General features: G+C 35.6%; 1 protein-coding gene across 1 annotated transcript; it reads left to right on the top strand.

Moving 5' to 3' along the window:
- Positions 1 to 1388: 1388 nt before the first annotated feature.
- LOC149851190 (uncharacterized) lies at positions 1389 to 7595 on the top strand. Its single transcript, XM_090013963.1, has 2 exons — positions 1389 to 1624; positions 7303 to 7595. The coding sequence occupies exons 1-2, from the start codon at positions 1438 to 1440 to the stop codon at positions 7422 to 7424; spliced, it is 309 nt and encodes a 102-aa protein (XP_089870089.1). The 5' UTR covers positions 1389 to 1437; the 3' UTR covers positions 7425 to 7595.
- Positions 7596 to 20909: the final 13314 nt, after the last annotated feature.

Below are 20909 nucleotides of genomic sequence, written 5' to 3'. Positions count from 1 at the left end.
CTAATAATCAAATGTCTAATTAAATAGTTCTTTAGTAATTCAAAAAATATTAAAATTTAAATGAAACAAGAAACCCTTGGGATTATCAAAAACATCACTGTGCACAACCCCATCTAGCCTCCTGCACTCGCTCTATCATCACATATGTCCTGAAACAACTAGCACCAGAAACGATGGCCATGTAAAAGTATATATAGCTATTCAAATAAATTCAATATCAATTTTTTCTCCATTTGTATCCAAATCTAATTAGGTTAGATCATGTTTTGTGGGATTCGGTGCCTACATCCTAGGGGTGTAAATGGATTGGATATAGTCAGATATCAAATCTGAATCCAACATGTTATTTTCATATTTAGATGCCTAAAATAAGATGCAAGTATCCATTTGGTTCAGATTCAAATTTCATAAAACAAATTATTTTCAGGTTTGGATCAGACTTGAATCACTACTTTAAGTCAGATCAAATTTGGATTCGTATTGAAATCCAATCCAAATGCATTTTTGACAGGTGAAGAGCTTGCTTCTCTATGATCTTTTTTTATTGGATCCAAAGTTACAACATATATTTTGAATCCAGATTAAAGCCTGCTTCTTCTAATTGGTTTCAGATTTGGATCTCCTGTTTGCATTTTCGCTTGATACTTGGATCTGGCATAACATGACCATATCCATATCCGATCTATTTGCACCTCACCACATCCCAATCTAGTTTAATCCGATAGTTCACGTCTCTATCAACCAAGACCCGACCCACCCGAAAACAATTCCCATCATTTGACACATGATGAAATTCATCCTACATTAAATCCTAACCTTCCAACCAATGGTTAGGATTAGTCCACATTCTCACCTAGACGTGGACTAATCCTAACCCTCCATATGGTTAGGATCAAGAAAGATCGTCAGAAACATCATACATATGAGAGAGGATTGGATCCTTCTTTGACCCGAACCCATACACCACGGGCACTCCGTGCACGCTTCCTCCAAAGAGTCGCAAATTTCTGCATGTAAGATAGAGTGAACGTTAAAACACCCAAACGTCAAGTCCGTTCTATTGTGCTGCCAGTTTTACAAAAGAAAAGGATATTTTCGTATTTACGTGGCGAGAAAAATTTATACTGGGAAGGTTTTCTTTTAATTTAGTAACAAATTGGCGAGGTATTGAAATAGCTTGTTTTGTAAGTTTTCACCTTTTTATCCCATGAACTAGGCTACCCTTTCTTGTACCTTTTCTGAATTGGAGCAGAAGTCTCTCTCCCTCTGGTCGTCATATTGTTCTTCTCCTCCTTCCTCTCTTGCTCAGGATACCCATCTTCTTTTGCCTCTCTCTCTCTCTCTCTCTCTCTCTCTCTCTCTCTCTCTCTCTCTTTGGTGAGAATTTGGTTTCTCGGTAAGAGTTCGTCCCGTGAAACCCTAGCGGGAGTTGCTTCGATGGCGTACGTGGACCGGGCTTTCTCCATAACGGACGAGGACATATTGGAGCCGTCCTACATCATCTACAATCGGCCTCCCGTGAAGGAGATCGCCCTCGCCGTCTCCCTCCTTGTCTTCGGCATCCTCGGCATCGTCATCGGCATCTTCATGGCCATCCACAAGGTCGGCGGCGACACCGCCCACGGTAAATCCCTCCTCTTCTCCCGCTTTTCCCCCCAATTCATTCCGTCCTGGAATTGGATCGTTTGCGGAATTTCGCTTAGAACTCATATTCATAGGATGTGGCTGAAGTTTCGCAGCCGGTTTCGGTTGCGCCTGATCGTCGTTCTTTATCCAGACTTGGCACCGGCATTATTAGTTTGGATAAGGCTTTAACGACGATGACGATGATGTTGATTTCGAGAGCTGCTCGCTTGGTTGATTAAGTAATTCCAATTGATTTGTTCGAATTGCTCTTCTTTCGTTCTCAAGTGTTTTGATGCCTAGATTATCTTAGGTTGTTTTCTTCTCCGGCTAATTGCAATCGGATTATGGTTTTGTACGATCCTTAATGTTTTGTGGGAAATTGCTTTGCTTTTCGTGGTTGCTCTATCTCATTCTGTTCCTCTTCTCTTTATCAGAAAGAACGGGGTTTCTGGGAGGGAGTGCTTCACCTGGTGTGGTTAGTGATCGTTTTGCTTTGGTTTGTGGATGAGGGAAATTAATCGGTTCATTTAATGATTAGAGTTCGCTGATATCAAACGAAACCACAACAAGAATTGTTTAAATTTGATATGGGTCGTGATGTGGTTAAATGTAAATCGATCTAGTTTTAGTTACTCCCTGAAGCTTAATCTATACAAAGTATCGAGTTTTTGGGACCTGAAGTATGAGAGGATTTTTGTTAGGGGGATCTGGATCATGGTTGTTGATATCCTCTTTGATATTGTCACTATCATCAATAAGATAACCTTTATTGTCATCCATGAACTTGTTTGGAAATGCCGTAATGAAAGGAACATAGGAGTTTGTCACTCTGTATTTGACAAAATATGATCGTCCAGTTCCTATAAAACCTATCACTAAAATACCGCTAGAAGGGGGTAGGGCTAAGCAGAGCGAAAAGGGTTTTCCATGAGATGGGAAATGAGAACTATTAGCCCCACATGGGGTTTGTGAATAAGTAATTGTTTGATAATGAGCAAGGAATATCCGTCTTTGTGCTAAACAATTTGGGAAGAACACTTCCAGACCGACCAGCTCATGTAGATCATCACGGTGTATCCCCCTATCAGATACCATAGACATCTGAATAAATTGTATTTAACAATGGAAAAAGTGGACACAAGAAAGGATGTGCAAAGTGTGAAGTCGGAAGAAAGTGCTTAACGAATGCCCAAATGCATGAAGAATAAAGCAATTTGGGAAGCATAAGAGAGAGTGAGTAATGAGCAACAATTGAAATGAACAAGAACTGACATTGGAAGTATGTAAAACTTATGCCTTCAATTAAATGTGTTAACCCTCTTCACAAATGTAGCCTTTGTACTCAAAGCATAATTTGTAAAAAAATGGTATAATTAGTGTAACATTAAAAAGATAGTATAATTATTGTGTTATCCTAACATGAAAATGTACTCCCAACATCAGGGAAGTTTGCTTTGGCTTGTGGATAAGGGGAATTAATCAATTCATTTAATGCTCAAGTTTGCTGATATCGAGTGAAACCCCAACAAGAAATGCTGTTTGGATTTGATATGATGGTTGTAATGTGGGCTTAATTGTAAGTGGATCAAGTTTTTCTTTATTCCTGAAGTTTAATCTGTACAAACTATCAAGGATTTGGGTTCTGAAGTATGCTAGGAATGCAATGATAGGATTTTTTACGAGGGGGCTCTGAATCATGGTTGTTATGTGGCATATACAGAAGGACATATGAGTTTGGGATTACATTTAGGGCTGCACAATGAGCCGAGCTAGCTCGAGTTCGACTTGTTTAAGCCCGCTCAGACTCATCCGAGTAGGTAAATGAGCCGAGTTTAAACAAAAACTCTGGCTCGTTAAATATAAAAAAACCGAGCTTGATCATACATTTAAGCTCAATAAACCCGATTAGGCTCACCATGTATGGTTTTATAGGCGCTAGTTTATGGATATGTATAATATTTGTTGACTGTTAAATGCAAAAAGAAGCTTAATCCAACTGGGTCAGGCGTGTGCCTTTCATGTATGAGGGGGTGGGTTCAAATCCCGCCTCCCGCACATTAAAATTCTTCACTTTTTTTAAATGAATTCAGCTTGGCTCGAGCTGAACTGAGTTAGGCTCGAGCTTGACCCAAGCTGAGTCTGTATATTTTTGGATAAGCCGAGCTTTTCCAGCCTAAGCTCGGCTCATGTGCTGCCCTACTTACATTTGTGTGGCTTGGGATGAACTTTTCCAGACTGACCAGCTCATGTAGAGAAGCACATCATATTCCCCTATCAAATACCATAGAAATCTGAATCTCTAAATTGTAGTTAGCAGACTAAAAAGTGTGGATGCACTTCCGGACTGACCAGCTCATGTAGAGAAGCACATCATATGCCCCTATCAGATACCATAGACATCTGAATGTCTAAATTGTAGTTACCAGACTAAAAAGTGGATGCGCTTCCAGATTGACCAGCTCATGTAGAGAAGCACACCATATATCCCTATCAAATACCATAGACATCTGAATGTCTAAATTGTAGTTACCAGACTAAAAAGTGGATGCGAGATGTGTGAAGCAAGAAGTGAGTGTTTAAAAAATGCCTTAATGCATGAAAAGTGGAGCAATTTAGGAAGCATAAGGGAGAGTGAGTAATAAGTGACAATCAAAACAAATAGAAAGTAACATAAAAATGTATATAAAACTTGTGTCTTTAATTAAATGCATTAACACTTTTTACCATAAACAGTCTTTGTAGATATCGTCCTTAAGCCATTTTTTACCATAAATACCCTTCATGAATTTATCCTTTGTAATAAAATCATAACTTCTAAAAGGAAAGTATAATTACTTTAACATTAAAAAGAAAGTATAGGTATATTAACATGAAAATGCACTTCCAACATCAGGGAAGTTTGATTTCATATTGGAAGTACAAAGTTTCCGTTCTCTGTAAGTGAGTTCAATGGTGTTAAAGAAGCATGTGATTTCATGTTCCATGGTTTGTGTCTTTTTTTTTTTGAGGGTTTAACACCTTTCACAGCCCTATCTTGGGCTTAAATGGTGTAGCTTGGGATGGACACTTTGGATTGACTAGCTCAGGTAGTGTGGTGCAGCTTCTCCCCTAGTCAAACACCATAAAGATTGTTCTCTCTTTCCTTCATTTTGATGTCTAACTTCCTTGTGTTTTGGAGGTTGTAGCATGTTACAGCCTTTTGTCCTCCTTTGTTTTAATAAAATATTTTCTCCCTCTGTTTTGATTCCCAGGAAGAAAATAAAAGAGTTGGATTTGAAAGTTAGCGGGAACCCTTTCCTTCTTTGAGGCTACCTTGATTGTTTTTTGTTGTTTGATACTCCCTGTTCATACTTTGGACTGTGAAAGAGATTTTCTCTTTTCTGGTTATTATCTTTTTCACAATCATGTTTTGCCATAGTTACCAAAACTGAGCATAACATACTCTGTGAAAAGGTCATATTTTCAGGTACTATTTACTCAAAACCCGTGGGTGTGTTTACCATGGCTTGTCTAGTAAGAAATATGCTTTGGATCTAATTGTTTTTGTGTACAAAATGTCTCTTTTTAATCGTGAAATTTTGACTAATTGGAGGCTGTTGAGTTTTAGATTTCTTCAGAAGCTTGTCTACGCATGAAAATCTCCTAATTTTATGTGTGAATATAGACTATAGAATCCAAATGAATTTCACTATTTCATTACAAGGTTCTCATTTTGCAAGCAATGTAATCTGTGTGAAATTAAAGATGTACCTTTTAGCTCTTGGACTCTATAGTAACTCGCTTTGCATTTGAGTATAATATGAATTTTCCTCTTATCTATGAAGCGAAACATAAACCAAGTTAGTTCAGAAAGCTGAGAAAGGGTTCTTTCAAGGGTATCCAACAAGTGAAAACAAAAAAGGATGAATCTTTCCCATTTCAGGATACCAAAATGTCTGTGAAAGACCAATATAAAAAATTCAACTCGCTCCGTCGAAGCTTCATTTAATTCTTCCTGTTACTCTCATCCAATTAAATCAGTTACATCTTGACCTAACTGGGATTCAATATCAATTAGATCTAGTATGCCACAATTAATGATGAAAATCCAAAGGAGTGGCTATAAAGTTGGTCATCATAGGAGAATGGCCTCCAAAAGCAACATATGCAACAGCTATCCTGTGTCTGTGAGCTAATGCAAGCTGTCAACAAGAGAAAATTCTTGGATTATGTTCCCATTGGACCAGCTATGCAGAGAAGCATGTTGGAGGATATCTATGAGCAGCTGACAGGAAATCCAGAGTTCATCACCAAACATATTAACATATGCTTGACATCTATTGTGTGAATATAGACTATATGAATAGAATCCAAGTGGATTTCACTATTTCATTACAAGGTTCTCACTTTGCAAGCATTGCAATCTGTGTGAAATTAAAGATGTATCTTTTAGCTTCTTGGACTCTATAGTAACTCGCTTTGCATTTGAGTATAATATGAATTTTCCTCTATCTATGAAGCTAAACATAAACCAAGTTAGTTCAGAAAGCTGAGAATGGGTTCTTTCAAAAGTATCCAACAAGTGAAAACAAAAAAGGATGAAACTTTCCCATTTCAGGATACCAAAATGTCTGTGAAAAACCAATATAAAAAATTCAACTCATGCGTCGAAGCTTCATTTAATTCTTCCTGTTACTCACTTATCCAATTAAATCAGTCACATCTTGACCAACCAAGATTCAATATCAATTAGATCTAGCATGCCACAATTAATGATGAAAATCCAAAGGAGTGGCTATAAAGTTGGTCATCATAGGAGAATGGCCTCTAAAAGCAACATATACAACCTGTGTCTGTGAGCTAATTCAAGCTGTCAACAAGAGAATTTTTTTGGATTATGTTCCCATTGGACCAGCTATGCAGAGAAGCATGTTGGAGGATATCTATGAGCAGCTAGAAGCCTAGAACAGCTGACAGGAAATCTAGAGTTCATCACCAAACATATTAATAGATGCTAGACATCTATTGGGGTACATATTCCCTCATCCATCCTTACCTACCTCTCTCTCTTTCACACACACAAATCACGAAACAAAATTGATCGGGGGAGGGGGCATTGTTGTTTTCCTGCTGAATTGTGCCCCTTGGGGCGCGTTAGATCACACATCCATGGGATGCGCTGGATGCAAGTTTTTTGTACTCCCCTCATGGAACAGTGAGGACAGGACAGTTTTTAAAAGTCAAAAAATAAAAAATAAAAAATAAAAAACTCTGTCCAGGACAAACTGGGCAGTGTGTCCTGGACAGGACCACTGTCCTTTCTGTCCTGGGAAATATGTTCTGCCCTAACCTGGAGAGGGAGTCAAACGCACCCTTATGTTGCAAGTTTGCAACCACGGCAGTGCTGTGGGTCTCTTCTGTATGCCATGCAATTGCTGTCCTGGAGTAGCCTATTTCAATTATCGGATTATGAAACATTTTTAATCTTTTTTTCTATGTTACCAGTGTGAGCCTAGCTTTTTAATGGATTTCTAATGCTATTTTGGTTGTAAATTTGGTCTGATTCTTCCATATCAATATGATTGCATTCCATTTAAACTTGTGTTTCTCTTTATTATGATCATCTTTGCTTCTGAGTTTATCGATTAATCATACTGTTTCTTAATTCTTTTGGTTCGGTTGTGTTTTTTAATACAGGTGTCTTCTTTGCGTTGTTAGGATCCGTTCTTTTTCTTCCTGGATTTTACTACACAAGGATTGCATACTATGCATACAAGGGTTATAAAGGATTCTCATTCTCGAATATTCCACCAGTATAGACCATATTGAAGCTCCTGCAACACATCCCTAAGCAGCATTGCTGACATGAAGTGGGTGGATTTACACTGTTTATGTACAGAACCTGGGGTTGCTAAAAAGTGTACTTGGAACTGACTCTTGTAAATGATCTTTTATATAGTAATAACAACAAATGGACATTGTTCTGTGTATTGGTTTGAAATAATGCAGTCTAATTCTTAGTTTTGCTTAGGAAGATGTCTATTTATGTGTATTTGCAGCTACAATCACTCGTGTATTCGGTTGTAATCTTCATTGTCTCAGGATATCATTCTCTTGCAGGTACAATGGGATTGAGAAGTCCTGGGAATGAAATTTCTTACGATATCTTATAGTCTTGAATTGATGGCCACCATTATGTCATTGATGCTAAGATAAATTTAATTATGCCATTGACGCTAATTATACATTTAATATGTTTTTGCTATAGGGCTTTAAAGTTAATGTGATTCCTATTGCTAGGAGGCTTATTATCTTACCTTGTCTGGCACTCTTAACTTCAGCCATTAGTTTCAGAACTTAACGAGACAACGTTGAGAACAGCTCTCAGCCAGGTCTGCTACTACTTTTTATTCATGGTCATGTTTTCGAATTTTGTCTGATATGGATGATGTGCTATTCTTGCTGTCAAGTAGTGGCCAGGCTTGTGCAGTTTTATTAATTTCTTGGCTCAGCTGGTTCCCTTACCTTCTCCTTTAGATGCTTTCAATGCTTCATTCGTTTATGACTAAAAGCATCTCAAATCTCATGCCTAGCCTGGAAAATTTTGCTTCATCTACTTGTCATGCAACATTGTTAGTTGGATCGATATGTAGCTGATTAACATGACTTGATTTGAAACTATGTAACATGGGTACTTCAAAAAGCCCACATGCCACCTCTGGTATGTTGGGGTGCTGGTGCTCGATGCTGCTGCAGTGCTTCTGCATAACATGTACTATATATCGGACATATTATATATTTTTACATATTACATGCTGTTCTGTATTTTTAATTCACTTGTACTTTTCTGCTCTTTTTTTTCTGTAAATCCCTTTTGCAGATATATTCAAGAGAAAACCATTACTTTCAAATTGTCCCAAGCAGCCTATGCTGCGGACTTATACCAATATTGGTTGGCTCTCTGTTTCTTTTTATGTTTTCTTAGTAAATGTGTTGGTTGGTGCATGCCTGTCACAAGGACATGCCATTTTGGTTGCATGTCCCTGGTGACACAACTCGGACACACTGGGACATTTAATATTTTTATTAGTTTTAATTATATTTCAAGAAAAATGCATTATTACATGTCAAGATTAAAATTAAAAAATCCATGTCCTCTTATCCTGTTTTTTAACGAATTATGATATATATATATATATATATATATATATATATATATATATATATATATATATATATATATATATATATATGAAGATATTGGCTACCCTTTAGTGTACAGAACTCTCTAGCTGAATCTCATAGGTGTGAACTTCATTTAACCAATTTGACCCCACAAACGCATCCAGCATGGTTGATTTATTAGGAAATGCACTTTGGATCAGATGGTTTTCATGTTAGAATATGATATTTTTAATAATGAAAATTTGACACATTGTAGGCTGTTGAATTTTGTAAACTTTAGAAAATTTGCTTTTACAACACGATTAGACAATTTAAAACATATTTTTGACTAAACAAATATATATCATATCCATAAGGCGTGATTCACAAAAAAATCAAGAAATTGTGGAAGAATGGGCAGTTTCTATTAGAGGGACCGGTTCACTATGTGTGTGTGAGCCATATTTCAATTAATTAATTATATTTGATGTGTACGAGTTCTTTTGCCTTTCTATTTTCAGAAGTAACAAAGCTAAACAGATTTAAGGGAACCCTTCTGATCTAACGGGTGGGAGGATGTCACTGGATATGTTAGATTGTTGATTGCAAAAGCGATTAGACTATCAACACTACGTATGCTTCCAGGAAGGTGACTGTACGGCAGGTTAAAAACCAGAGCGACCAAGTCTCTGATTCCAGAGGCAATTTTTCCACCCCCCATTTAAAAAAAAACAATTAGAATATCGGCACCATCTACATACTGCTCTAAGTTTACCTGGTTCATGTTTTGAGTACTTGTCAATGCTTGAGTTTTCCTTGCAGCATCTTTTAGGTACATCAACGAATGTAAAGCAACTAACATGCAGGTAGCCTAGCCAAGTCTCAAAAACTTGGCTTAGTCTCATCCTAGACAGCCTAGGCAACGGGAGGCCTGCAGGCTGCACGCCCTTTGTAAGGGGCAGACTACAGTCCAGTTCAGCTCAACCTGGATCTGATTTTGACCCACAGCGGGGCTCTTCACACATCAAAGGGCTAGTCTGGGGGCTCAAAAACCCAGCCTAGGTTTTCAGCCCCCAGTCCTTGCCTGGTCATGCCATGGTGGCATACGGGCAGCCTGATCGGGTACTCAAACTCAATCCTATCAAGCCCGTACGTAATCACTCTTTGACATATTAATGGAATTATATACAGAATTTTCTGTTGAAGTTCATCACCAATCTCTATCATAATCTTTGATAAACTTATTTTAAAAGGGGTAATATTTGGTCACGTCAACCTGACTGTCCAAATGAGCTGAAAATCATAGGCACCGCTTGTGTTAACCCAGTCGGACCTCATAGATGCATTCGGCATGGTCTAAATGCTAAGAACCAGCTCTTAGTTTGTATTTTCTTATAAAAAACATGATTTTATGAGCTAAAGATTTTTCAAGTCTCATAAAATTGTACCTACGTGTGTATATATCACATTTGTAAGGTTAGTTTCATGAAAACAACTAAAAAATTAGTTGAACTCTCCTCAAAAACTTTAAACCTTTAAAAAACTTTAAACCTTTCCATAACAGCCTATGGAAGGTTCACCATCGTCTAATAATAAATTTTTGAGAACCTTGTCTTGTGTTGGTGGAGAATGTAGTTACCAGTTACTTGATTCATTTATAAGAGCTAAAACCTTTATTTAGTATTCTGAATGCCATACTTGACATGTACTATAAGAAAGCACACCGGGAACTTATCTGTACAAAATCTTGAATATGCAATTGAATTATTGATAATAGACATAATTTTTTAAATAATATATATTTTTTCCTTTAAAAATAAGTGATCCGCTCCTCTGTAATCGTTTGTCCATGTAGTCCTATGCATAGTTACTACCCAAAGCTTCTTGCTACATGGAAAAGCTTGCTTTAGAAGCTGGAAAATCCTCGCTTTCTTGAAAGGAGGGGAAGCTTTGAGAAACCCACTTTTGAAATATGGGAAAATAGATTCTCTTTCATTTTTTTAACATTTTTTCCTTGTTTCCCTCTCACTTGTTATGTGTTTTATATTAGCACTACAAAAAAAAGTTCTTTTACTAGCACGTCCACCTTGGCATGCCAGTAATAAACTTTTTTTGGCACACACAAAAAGTGCGCCAATAATTTTTTTTTTCTAGTGCAACAAAGAAGTGCGCCAAAAAAGTGTTTTTTTTTGTGCACATAAAAAGTGCGTCAGTAAAAAAAAACACATTAAAAAAAAACTTTTCACTCGTTTGCAGCCTCTCAGTCTCTCGGCCACCACCACCGGCGTTTCATTCGGTCGCAGTTTCTCACTCTCCCGGCCACCACCGCTGACCCCCCTCTCTCTCTCTCTCCACCATCCACCATTGCCAACATCCTCTCTCTCTCTCTCTGGCACCGCGTTCGAACGCTACCACCCACGACATCCTTCGCTCCCGGCAACATCCTCTCCGACATCCTTCGCTCCCGACGACATTCTCTTTGGCATCTTTTACTCTCGAGAGCATCCTCTCTTGGCGTCCTCACCCAGGGTATGCTAAATCTTAATTTTTTTTACGTATCCTTTAGATTTTAGGGGTTTTGAATTATAATCTATTTTTTTGTAGTTTATTGAGTGAATGGATACTAAATCCGATTTCTTTTCAATATGCTTTAGATTTTAGGGGTTTTACATTATAATTAATATTTTTATAATTTATTGAGTGAATACATACTAAATTCAATTTTTATGTATGCTTTAGATTTTAAGAGTTTTGTATTTAAATCACTATTTTTAAAATTTAATAATTAAAAGCATGTTAAATCTAATTTTTTTATTATGTATGCTTTAGATTTTAGGGGTTTTGCATTTAAATTATTATTATTATAATTTATTTGTTGAATGCATGTTAATTTTTTTTATAAGAGAAGATTTTAAGGGTTTTGCATTTTAATTGCTATTATTATAATTTATTTATTGAGTATATGCATGCTAAATCTATTTTTTTTATATAGCTTAAATTTTAGGAGTTTTGTATTTTCATCATTATTTTTGTAATTTAATGATTGAATAATGTTGAATCTAATTTTTTTATCATGTATGCTTTATATTTTAGGAGTTTGTATTTTAATTGCTAATTTAAAAATTTATTTTGTGAATGCATGCTTAATCTGATTTTATTTTCAAGTATGATTTAGATGTTAGGGGCTTTATATTTTAATTACTTATTTAAAATTTATTTAGTGAATGCATGCTTAATCCGATTTTATTTTCAAGTATGATTTAGATTTTAGGAGTTTTATATTTTAATTGCTAATTTAAAATTTTATTTAGTGAATACATGCTAAATATAATTTTTTTCAAGTATGATTTAGATTTTAGGAGTTTTTTTATTTTAATTGCTAATTTTGTAATTTATTTAGTGAATTCATGTTAAATCTGATTTTTTTTCAAGTATGATTTAGATTTTAAGGGTTTTGTATTTTAATTACTAATTTTGTAATTTATTTAGTGAATTCATGCTTAAGTGTATTTTTTTTCAAGTATGATTTACATTTTAAGAATTTTTATTTTAATTGCTAATTTTGTAATTTATTTAGTGAATGCATGCTTAATCTGATTTTTTTTCTTAGTGTGATTTATATTTTAGGGGTTTTATATCTCATATATTACTCTATTGTATAATATTATTTCGTCAGTGTGAACTTGAGCTCATTCATAAGGCCAAATTTATAGATTGGTTTCAGGACCATGTAAGAAATTACTACATTGGCCTTTCATGCTCATTTTTTATTATATTCATAAAATAATATGTTTAATCATATTTTTAATATAATAGATTCATCAACTACGTGATGGAGGTACCAACAATGAACTTCAGAATGAGATAATATAGTTTTCTTAATATCCTCAAAAAGTTGTAAGGAGATACGTGGGCTTTATCATAAATGGTTTAACAACACGAAGAAAGAAAGTCACAAAATAGTGGTGTCATTGTTCGTATCCAAACTTCAAGTTATTCAAGTGCAAGAGATAAAAAATTGACATTTGGTGATGTCACCTATTATGGATACATTACTCACATCATTTAAGTTGAATATCAAGAAGATATGTGATTTGTTCTATTCAAGTGTAAATGGTACGATGTTCTCAGTTCTCGTGCAAAAAGGATAAAGAAAGATGAATTTGGTTTCACACTTGTCAACATGAACTTATGTTTCATTTAAAGTAGAACAAGTCTTTTATATGCAAGATCTTATTGTTGTAAATTGACAGGTTGTCATTAGAACAAAATGACAAGATTTAGTTGATATGTGCAACAAACAAGTAGGTGAATTGCATGACATAAATGACGATGAGCTAAAACCATATTGGTCTAGTGAACTACATGTTATTGATGTTGTCAAAAGTGTAAATGGTGATAACACATATCCTTAAAACAAACATTAAAAGCCCAATTGACACACCCATAAAGGAATGTCTACATAATAGTGATAGGTTTTTATTTATTTTGTAATATATAGTTGTGCTTTGTTATAATATTCATTTTTTTATAATATCTTGATTGAATGCATCCTTTGATTTTTTTTAAGTATGATTTAAATTTTAAGGGTTTGCATATTAATTCATATATTTGCAATTTTTTTAGGGAATGCATGCTAAAGATTTTAGGAGTTTTGTATTATAATTCATATTTTTTAATGCATATATATTTTAAATATTTATTTTGTCATAAATATTGTTAACTTATTATTAAAATTTTAACATCAGAAGCGTCGATGCAGAGACAAAAGCATAAAGTTGGCGTTAATATGTATGGTCAACCCATAATGTGAGAGATACAATACCTAAGTAGCTTTAAAGGAATAATCTCACAAGATCATGATTGCACACCTTTACATTTTTTTTCTTGACATGCATTATCTGATTCTTACAAGGAGTATGCATGGACTTTAGTGTTGGTATATATATTCCTTATATATATAGTATATTTTTTTTGAATTTTAATATTTATTTATTCAATTATAAATAAGATATGCATGGGTGTTGAAGGAATATGCAAAAGTCTGAAGAAACTTCAAGTGCGGGCTTAGAAAGATCTTTAAGCAACATAATAATCTCGATGAGCACTTACTATTATGTCCACCTTACATCTCTTCTCATCAGTGGTTACAATTGATGCGTTATTTTGAATTATAAAACTTCATGTTAGGAGATGTCATTCTTTTCTTATTTCATAAATTATAAAACTATTTGTACATATTTGAAACAATTTTTTTTGTTAGTTACGTTATCTAACATATTAATTCATTAATTTTCTTTAATATTTTAAGTTTTTAAGTTCAAATATGAATATTGAAGTTAAAAGTTTATAAAAGGTTAAAGGAAGAAATATATATAAGCTTCAAATGTTAATGTTAAAGTTACGGAGGTTGGAGTTACGAAGGGTTAAAGAAAAAAATACATAATTGTATACATATTTATATTTTAAATATTATGTTTTTTGTTTGACTTCAAATGTAAATATTAGATTTACGAAGGTTCATTCTTGAATATTGGAGTTGAAGGTTTTTTTTATATATATATATATATATATATATATATATATATATATATATATATATATATATATATATATATATATATATATATATATATGATTGTGTGATTATATATGTTTTGAATGTTATGTTTCTTGAATGCCTTTAAACGTTGAGTATGCCAAAGAATGAACGTTGATTAACAACGTGTTAGTGCATAGGCATAACCAAAATGTGTTTCACGCTGGTGTGTTCCTCTTACATGAATTTGATAAGATTCAATATATGCTTCAACTAGAAAATCAACATCCTTAGAAAATTAATTTGACACTAATCAAAGGAGATGTTCAATCTTGAAGGATGGATGTTCGAACCAGTGTCACGAGGGAGACCGAACGGGAGTTCGCACACACCCATATATATAGTTTACAAGACCCACTAAGGTTTGTAATTAAGGTTATTATGTAACAAAAAAATAAATAAATCTGCACACAGCTAGACTCACATTCACCCCCCCCCCCCCCCCAGAATCTGGTCGTGAAGGACCGGATGATCTCACTGGGATGTTTCACCAAATAAGTGGTGAGCGATCCTGAACAAGGCACGGTCAACGTATGGGCTGTCTGGACATGACACGACAATCGTGAACAGAAATCCTTCTTGATCAGCAGTAAGAATCAAGAGTAACAGTTTAATTTCAGATTCAATGGATATATCAGTTAGATGCAAATTTCAATCCTAAATAAAATCAAACAAAATGAACTGCAATCAGATCTGATGCAGTGTTAAGAAATACGAACACCAAGCAACGCCTCTGCTTAACAGCGGTTGATTACTCATTTGTTTCTTTAACGCTGAGATCATAATTAACAAGTGTTAAAGAAAAATCAATAACAAAAGTTTTAATTCAGTTTGGAGCAAACTGAATCACCTCCACTCAGATTTCCTATGCTTAGTCAAGTTTACAACAGAAACATAAAACTCAGAGGTACCTGTCCTAACAATATTCAATATCATATTCAGATATCAAAGAAAAGGGCAAACAAAATTTCAGATGCACTTCTATACATGCCTCAAACAGAGTTTAATGAGCAACAATCATATTTGCACAAAAATATTGTTCCCAATCAAACCAGACTTCACTATGAAGAAACGATCACTATGAATTGTTTCAACAGACTCACATATTGGAGAGGAATACACGACCTGAACAGGGTCGAGGTAAATCCTACCATAGAGACGCCAACCCAATGGAAGATCCAGTCACACTGGGGCGTCTTCTTAGCTCCGGCGAACAGCGTCACAGGCTAAGGGAGGAGACATGTCCAGGCCACCTGCAGCACCCAAACGGACCTTGACGAGTAGCGCACGCTCTTCAGCGGTTACCAAGGAGGACGAGTGGGGGGTGATTCTCATCTCACATGCACGAGCACACAAACGCTCCAAGTGAAACTTGTCCGGCCGAGAATGGAGGGCAGCGCACACCTACGGGCATTCACCAAGGAGGGGAGCCAAAGAGGGGTTCTCAACCCACACTCACGAGCTCAAGGGGGAAGCCTTCTTCATAAAAAAAAAACGCACATCCCTTAATTTTTTTTTTAGGATTGGATTTTAAGCAGCAGAGAGAGAGAGAGAGAGAGAGAGAGAGAGAGAGAGAGAGAGAGCGCCCAGCTGGATCAAACCCGTGACAGATGGGTCCAGACCTGCCCAGCTGGATCCTGCTCGCTGGGTTTAAGCCAAAAATGAAACTGAAATAAAATAAAATAAAAATATAAAACTACTCAAAATATCCCCAACACCCACCAATGGCTTAAACAGATCCTACTTGTAAGATCCGCAAATTTTTCATTAAACTTTCAAATAAAAATACGAGATATTTTTATGTAATTTCATTGTATTGACATAAAATGCAAAACAAAGAGATTACACAAAATGCATGTATCATTAGGGATATATACTCAAAACGTTCAGGGAGCCACTCATTTGGCAAAATGAGAGAATTTTGCAAAGAAAATTTGCTTTGTCTCGTCGAGACAAAGAGAATGGTGTATTCACTTTTTTTCATGAAAAATATCGACAAAACTCCAAAAATATATGGGTCTTAAAAAATAATTGTAGGCTTCACAAAAATATTTTTTAGGTCCTACATAAATATCTAATAAATACCTAGGTGGGCTCCACAGAAGATTGCTTGTCCTTATTCAGAAAGGATAGAGAAAAATCAGAAAGAAAGATCATACTTATCCCTTGGGGTAGAGCACACACCCAAATCCTCTATAAATAGGACCTCTTCTCCCTTCTAAAAAATCACCACCCTCTTTCTCTCTAGTTTTCTCTCTCCTCTCTCTAGTTTTGCTCTCTTTAGAAAATGGCTTTCTAAAAACGAGTCATCTCTCTAGAGTTTTACTCTCCATCTAAAAAAAAACTCTCTAGAAGAGATTTCTCTCTTTACATTTTTTTGTGTTGATAAGTTTTCTACACGAGACGCTCTTGGTTGTGACCATATCAGATGCAAGACGTGTCGACCATGATCTAGGAGCGCCTTTACGCTTGCACTAAGCTACCTCTACCAGATTCTTTGGTAGGTTTGCACATCATTCCTTATTTCAAGTTATATTTATTGATATAACTATCGTGTATTAGAGGAATTTTCTTACTGTACACTTTTCTAAATGATATCGGGTCTTAGTCTTTGGTTCACGCCATCTAGGCTACCACAAACTTGCTTCAGTGTTCATATTAGTATTTTCGTGACTACTTCTCAATATTTATAGTGAATTGTGTCATAGAGTCCTAGTCCTTGGTTCACGCCCACTAAGCTACTGTAAGCTTGCTTCAGTGTTCACGCATGTATCCTTGTGTCTACTTTCCTATTTACTATATATAAATATATACGTTCTTTTATACAAGTTACTTAGCCTTATGCGTTGTTTCATTCACCAGACCCTACTTTATACACTTTACTTTGTCATTGCATTGTTATGTGCACAAACTCTTGCTTTTAATAAATATAAAAGCATTATAATAATCATATAAATGGTGGCTGATGTCTATTGCTCAAAGCGATTCAAAAACTTTGTCACATTCAAAACATTGTTTGGCAAAAAAAATTCTATTGAAAAAGTTTCAAATTTACGTAAAATTGCATTTATGTAAATATTTAAGTCACCAATGTAAAGCCTAAATAAGGCCCAGGTTTTCGATAAACCATGGAAGATGCAGTGAATGCACAACGATGCACATCTATCAAAAAATAAAGGTAACATTTTTTCTGTTAAAATATAGGAGATGCTGCCAAAATTTCTGACAAGATGCGCTCTTAACTAAAAAGAACATAATATTTTTCTCATTAAACAATAAATATGTTGTCAAATTTTTTTGGCAAATAATTACCTGAATCCTAAATACATGTTTGTACCCTCGAACAAGTGTAGTGTTTTCCTCGTCAAATAGAAAGATGCTGCCAAAATTTTTGGCAAAATACTCACCTAAGCTAGTATGGATGGCACGATGATGCCCTCGTTATTGGAACCCTGCTAGGATAGCTGATTTCATTTTCGCCTTCAAAGGCATCGTACTTGCAAGGGCCTCTGTACTAGAATAGCTATTGCACCTTATTAAGTCAGTGCTTGTTGTGGCTAAATACGCTCAAGCAATCGATCAAAAGTAACTATTGATTATGCATGTCTCTGCAAACTACTGTTACAAGAATAAGTACTCATACATTGTGCCAGAGTCGGTTATCCACCCACAAGGGGTGAAGCACTCATAAAGGTTGTAGGTGCCAAGAGCGATGTCTGTATGTATATAAACAAACATAATGATAGTTACTGTCCACACGAAAATCGGTTCATGCTTTAGAAAACTGGTTGGGGTTGGGTTCATATTTCCTTTGTGTATAATGCACTGGTTGCCTATGTGACACTCAATGTTCTAATAATAAAGATTATGTCGTTGAACCCCTTCAGGACTTACGCTTATCAGGAAAGATGATGATGATACCACCTTGAGTAACATACTTTATCTTATGAACTAAAGAATTTATGAGGTCTCCCAATCACTCTGAGGTTCGAAGACCAGGTTATCTCTAAGACCTAGGGGTTGACCCTGCTACTGCAGTAGTAGGATATATCCACACTGGCCTAGTGAGGGGTTATCCCGACAAAAATATATAGCATAATAAACACCCAGATGGCTTCGTTTGATGTCGTCTTACTATGGACAAGGTCATTCAGGCATCTGGGCAAACAACTATATAACATAAGAAACACCCAGATGACTTCGTTTGATGTCAAAGTTAGGTTCTCCTATGTACCAAGGGTGAAGTTATAATTATCAAAATAATATATTAGTCATATGTACACTAACGAATGAATGAATGAATAATGTACGCCAATACTACTCATGCGTCACCTTATGTAAGGTATCGATCTTGGTACACTATTGGACTAATCAGATGAAGGACCCAAATTGTATTTGTATGGCTAAGCTTGGATCTAGGAGCTCCTTCTTCAGTCTATAGGATACCTATACGCTAAGTCGTAGAGATTTGAGCTACGATATTTTCAACTACAACCTTGGAGTGGCCTTTTATTTTTTCAACATATTATGCTTGTTAGAATTAGAATATTTTTTAATATACCAGGAATGGTTCATACTCCATTTTATGAAGATATAGGTACTAAACCTGTAGTGTGTGATGCAGAGTAGGGCAACATCAAAATTTAGGGTTTCTTCAGACTTCGTTAGACATTTTGTTTACAAACCCAATTTATCTAGTACTGGTTTACTAAGCAGTATTGTTTACAATAAATAACTCGTTTTGGTTTACTTAAATGATAAATTTTGGTGGACAATGAGTGATCGACTATATACTTGTAACCCCTGACATCTTCTAAAATCGACGATTAACTATCATCTATTTTCGCTGCTAAAGTTTTTTCTAAATTCTGCTGTAAAGAAAAAAAATTTCATGAAATTTAGACAAAGTGTTGTTTTGAAAATCTAGTGTATTACAAAATTGGTATTAGAGCTTAAGTATAGGAAACCTGGTTCAAGATCTGCCATGCTCACGATATGGCACTATAAGTATTACTTTCAAGATTCTAACCTTGAAAAAAATGTTTTGTCAAATATAAATGACAACTCACAAACTGAGAGGTTTTTGCTACTTGTATCAAGTTATACATTGACAATGACTTGTCTTTTCGATGTTGATGATTGCCATTTCTGCGAGGAGAAAGGGCATTCTGCCAATGAATGCTAGAGGAAAAACATCCATGACACAGGTCGATGAGTAGCACGTGGTCTAAAGGACATGACCTTGCGCATCAGCGGACCTTGAAACTCCAATAAAGGGAGTAGTGCCTCATCGGCTTTGGTGAGAATACCGAACTTGGGAGGAGACGAACATGCCTTCACTATTGTGGCCTATGATTCACCAAGTTAGCACCCAACAACGCCTCTTCATGGCCTATACGACCCAAAAGAGGTATACAACTCATTCTACTCGCTGATTCATATCTCGGATTCTTTGAGTTATCATTCTGCCATGCCTCAGTATGAACATGCATCATTGGTCTATATCCCGACTTCACCCGAGCATACACAAATATCACTAGAACACACTTCAAATATGTTATCTCCGACATATCATTTTGTGCCTAAGCCAAGGCGATGTGAGAATAAACAGTCCTATCTAGGGTTGTGTAGTTAAAAAAAAAGTTAGTTCTTAAAATTGGTTGCGTTTTGAGTTAGTGGACTCATGTGTGAGGCTTTCGTGGCCTATATCCACCAGTGGTGTGTGACCTTTATAAATATGATGATGTATGTTTTCTTGCTTTGCAATATATATATATATATATATATATATATATATATATATATAAAGTAAACTTTTTTTGTTTCCTTATATACAATCAAAGGAACTAAATCATGTTAATTATATGTGAATAGACGGATGGCTCTTACGATGAGAAGAATCATGCTGAGTAATGAGTCCCACACTCAAGGGTTTCTTTTGGAAACCCTCAACAATCTAGTCATGACCATCTGTAAGACAAGGCAGGAATTGGTCCTGCCTCGTAACGAGAACACCAAAGAAATTACTTACGAGAAATTCCTCAAGTTAGATTCATTGGCCTACGTTGGCAAAGCCGACCCAAAACCCTCAGAGAGCTTAATCGAGAAAATTGAGAGTGCATTTCAAGTGCTAGCAATGTCAGAAAAATGAAAAACCAATTTTGGTACCTACCGACTGAGAGATAACACACAAAAGTGGTGGGACACCATTAAGTTAATCCGTTTTTTCGAGAATGAGGTCATCCCTTGGGATGATTTTCAAAGGGCTTTCCTTGGCAATTATTTCTCCATACACTCCAGAAACTAAAAGATGGAGTTTCTATAATTGAAACAAGGTAGTAGAAGTCTTATCGACTTTACTACCAAGTTCTAGAACCTTGAGCGGTACTACAGGTTGATCAAGATCAACTTGGAGAGAGCCAATAAGTACATTCATGGGTTACAGGAAGTGTTGTGGTATCTCGTAATAACATGCATACCATAGATGTTTCACGTCTTCATAGTGACAACTTTAGAAATAAATATGGACTGTATGCAATCC

The sequence above is a fragment of the Nuphar pumila genome, chromosome 1, assembly GCF_984573655.1.
Source record: "Nuphar pumila chromosome 1, dmNupPumi1.hap1.1, whole genome shotgun sequence".
Lineage (NCBI taxonomy): Eukaryota > Viridiplantae > Streptophyta > Magnoliopsida > Nymphaeales > Nymphaeaceae > Nuphar > Nuphar pumila.
The sequence above is the reverse complement of the archived record's forward strand: the minus strand, read 5'-3'. Positions and strand labels throughout refer to the sequence as shown.

Excerpts from the sequence above, each read along its gene's own strand:
- LOC149851190 (XM_090013963.1), top strand. The coding sequence starts at position 1,438 with ATGGCGTACGTGGACCGGGCTTTCTCCATAACGGACGAGGACATATTG. Across the intron at positions 1,625-7,302 it reads CGGCGGCGACACCGCCCACG|GTGTCTTCTTTGCGTTGTTA; the intron begins GTAAATCCCTCC and ends TTTTTAATACAG.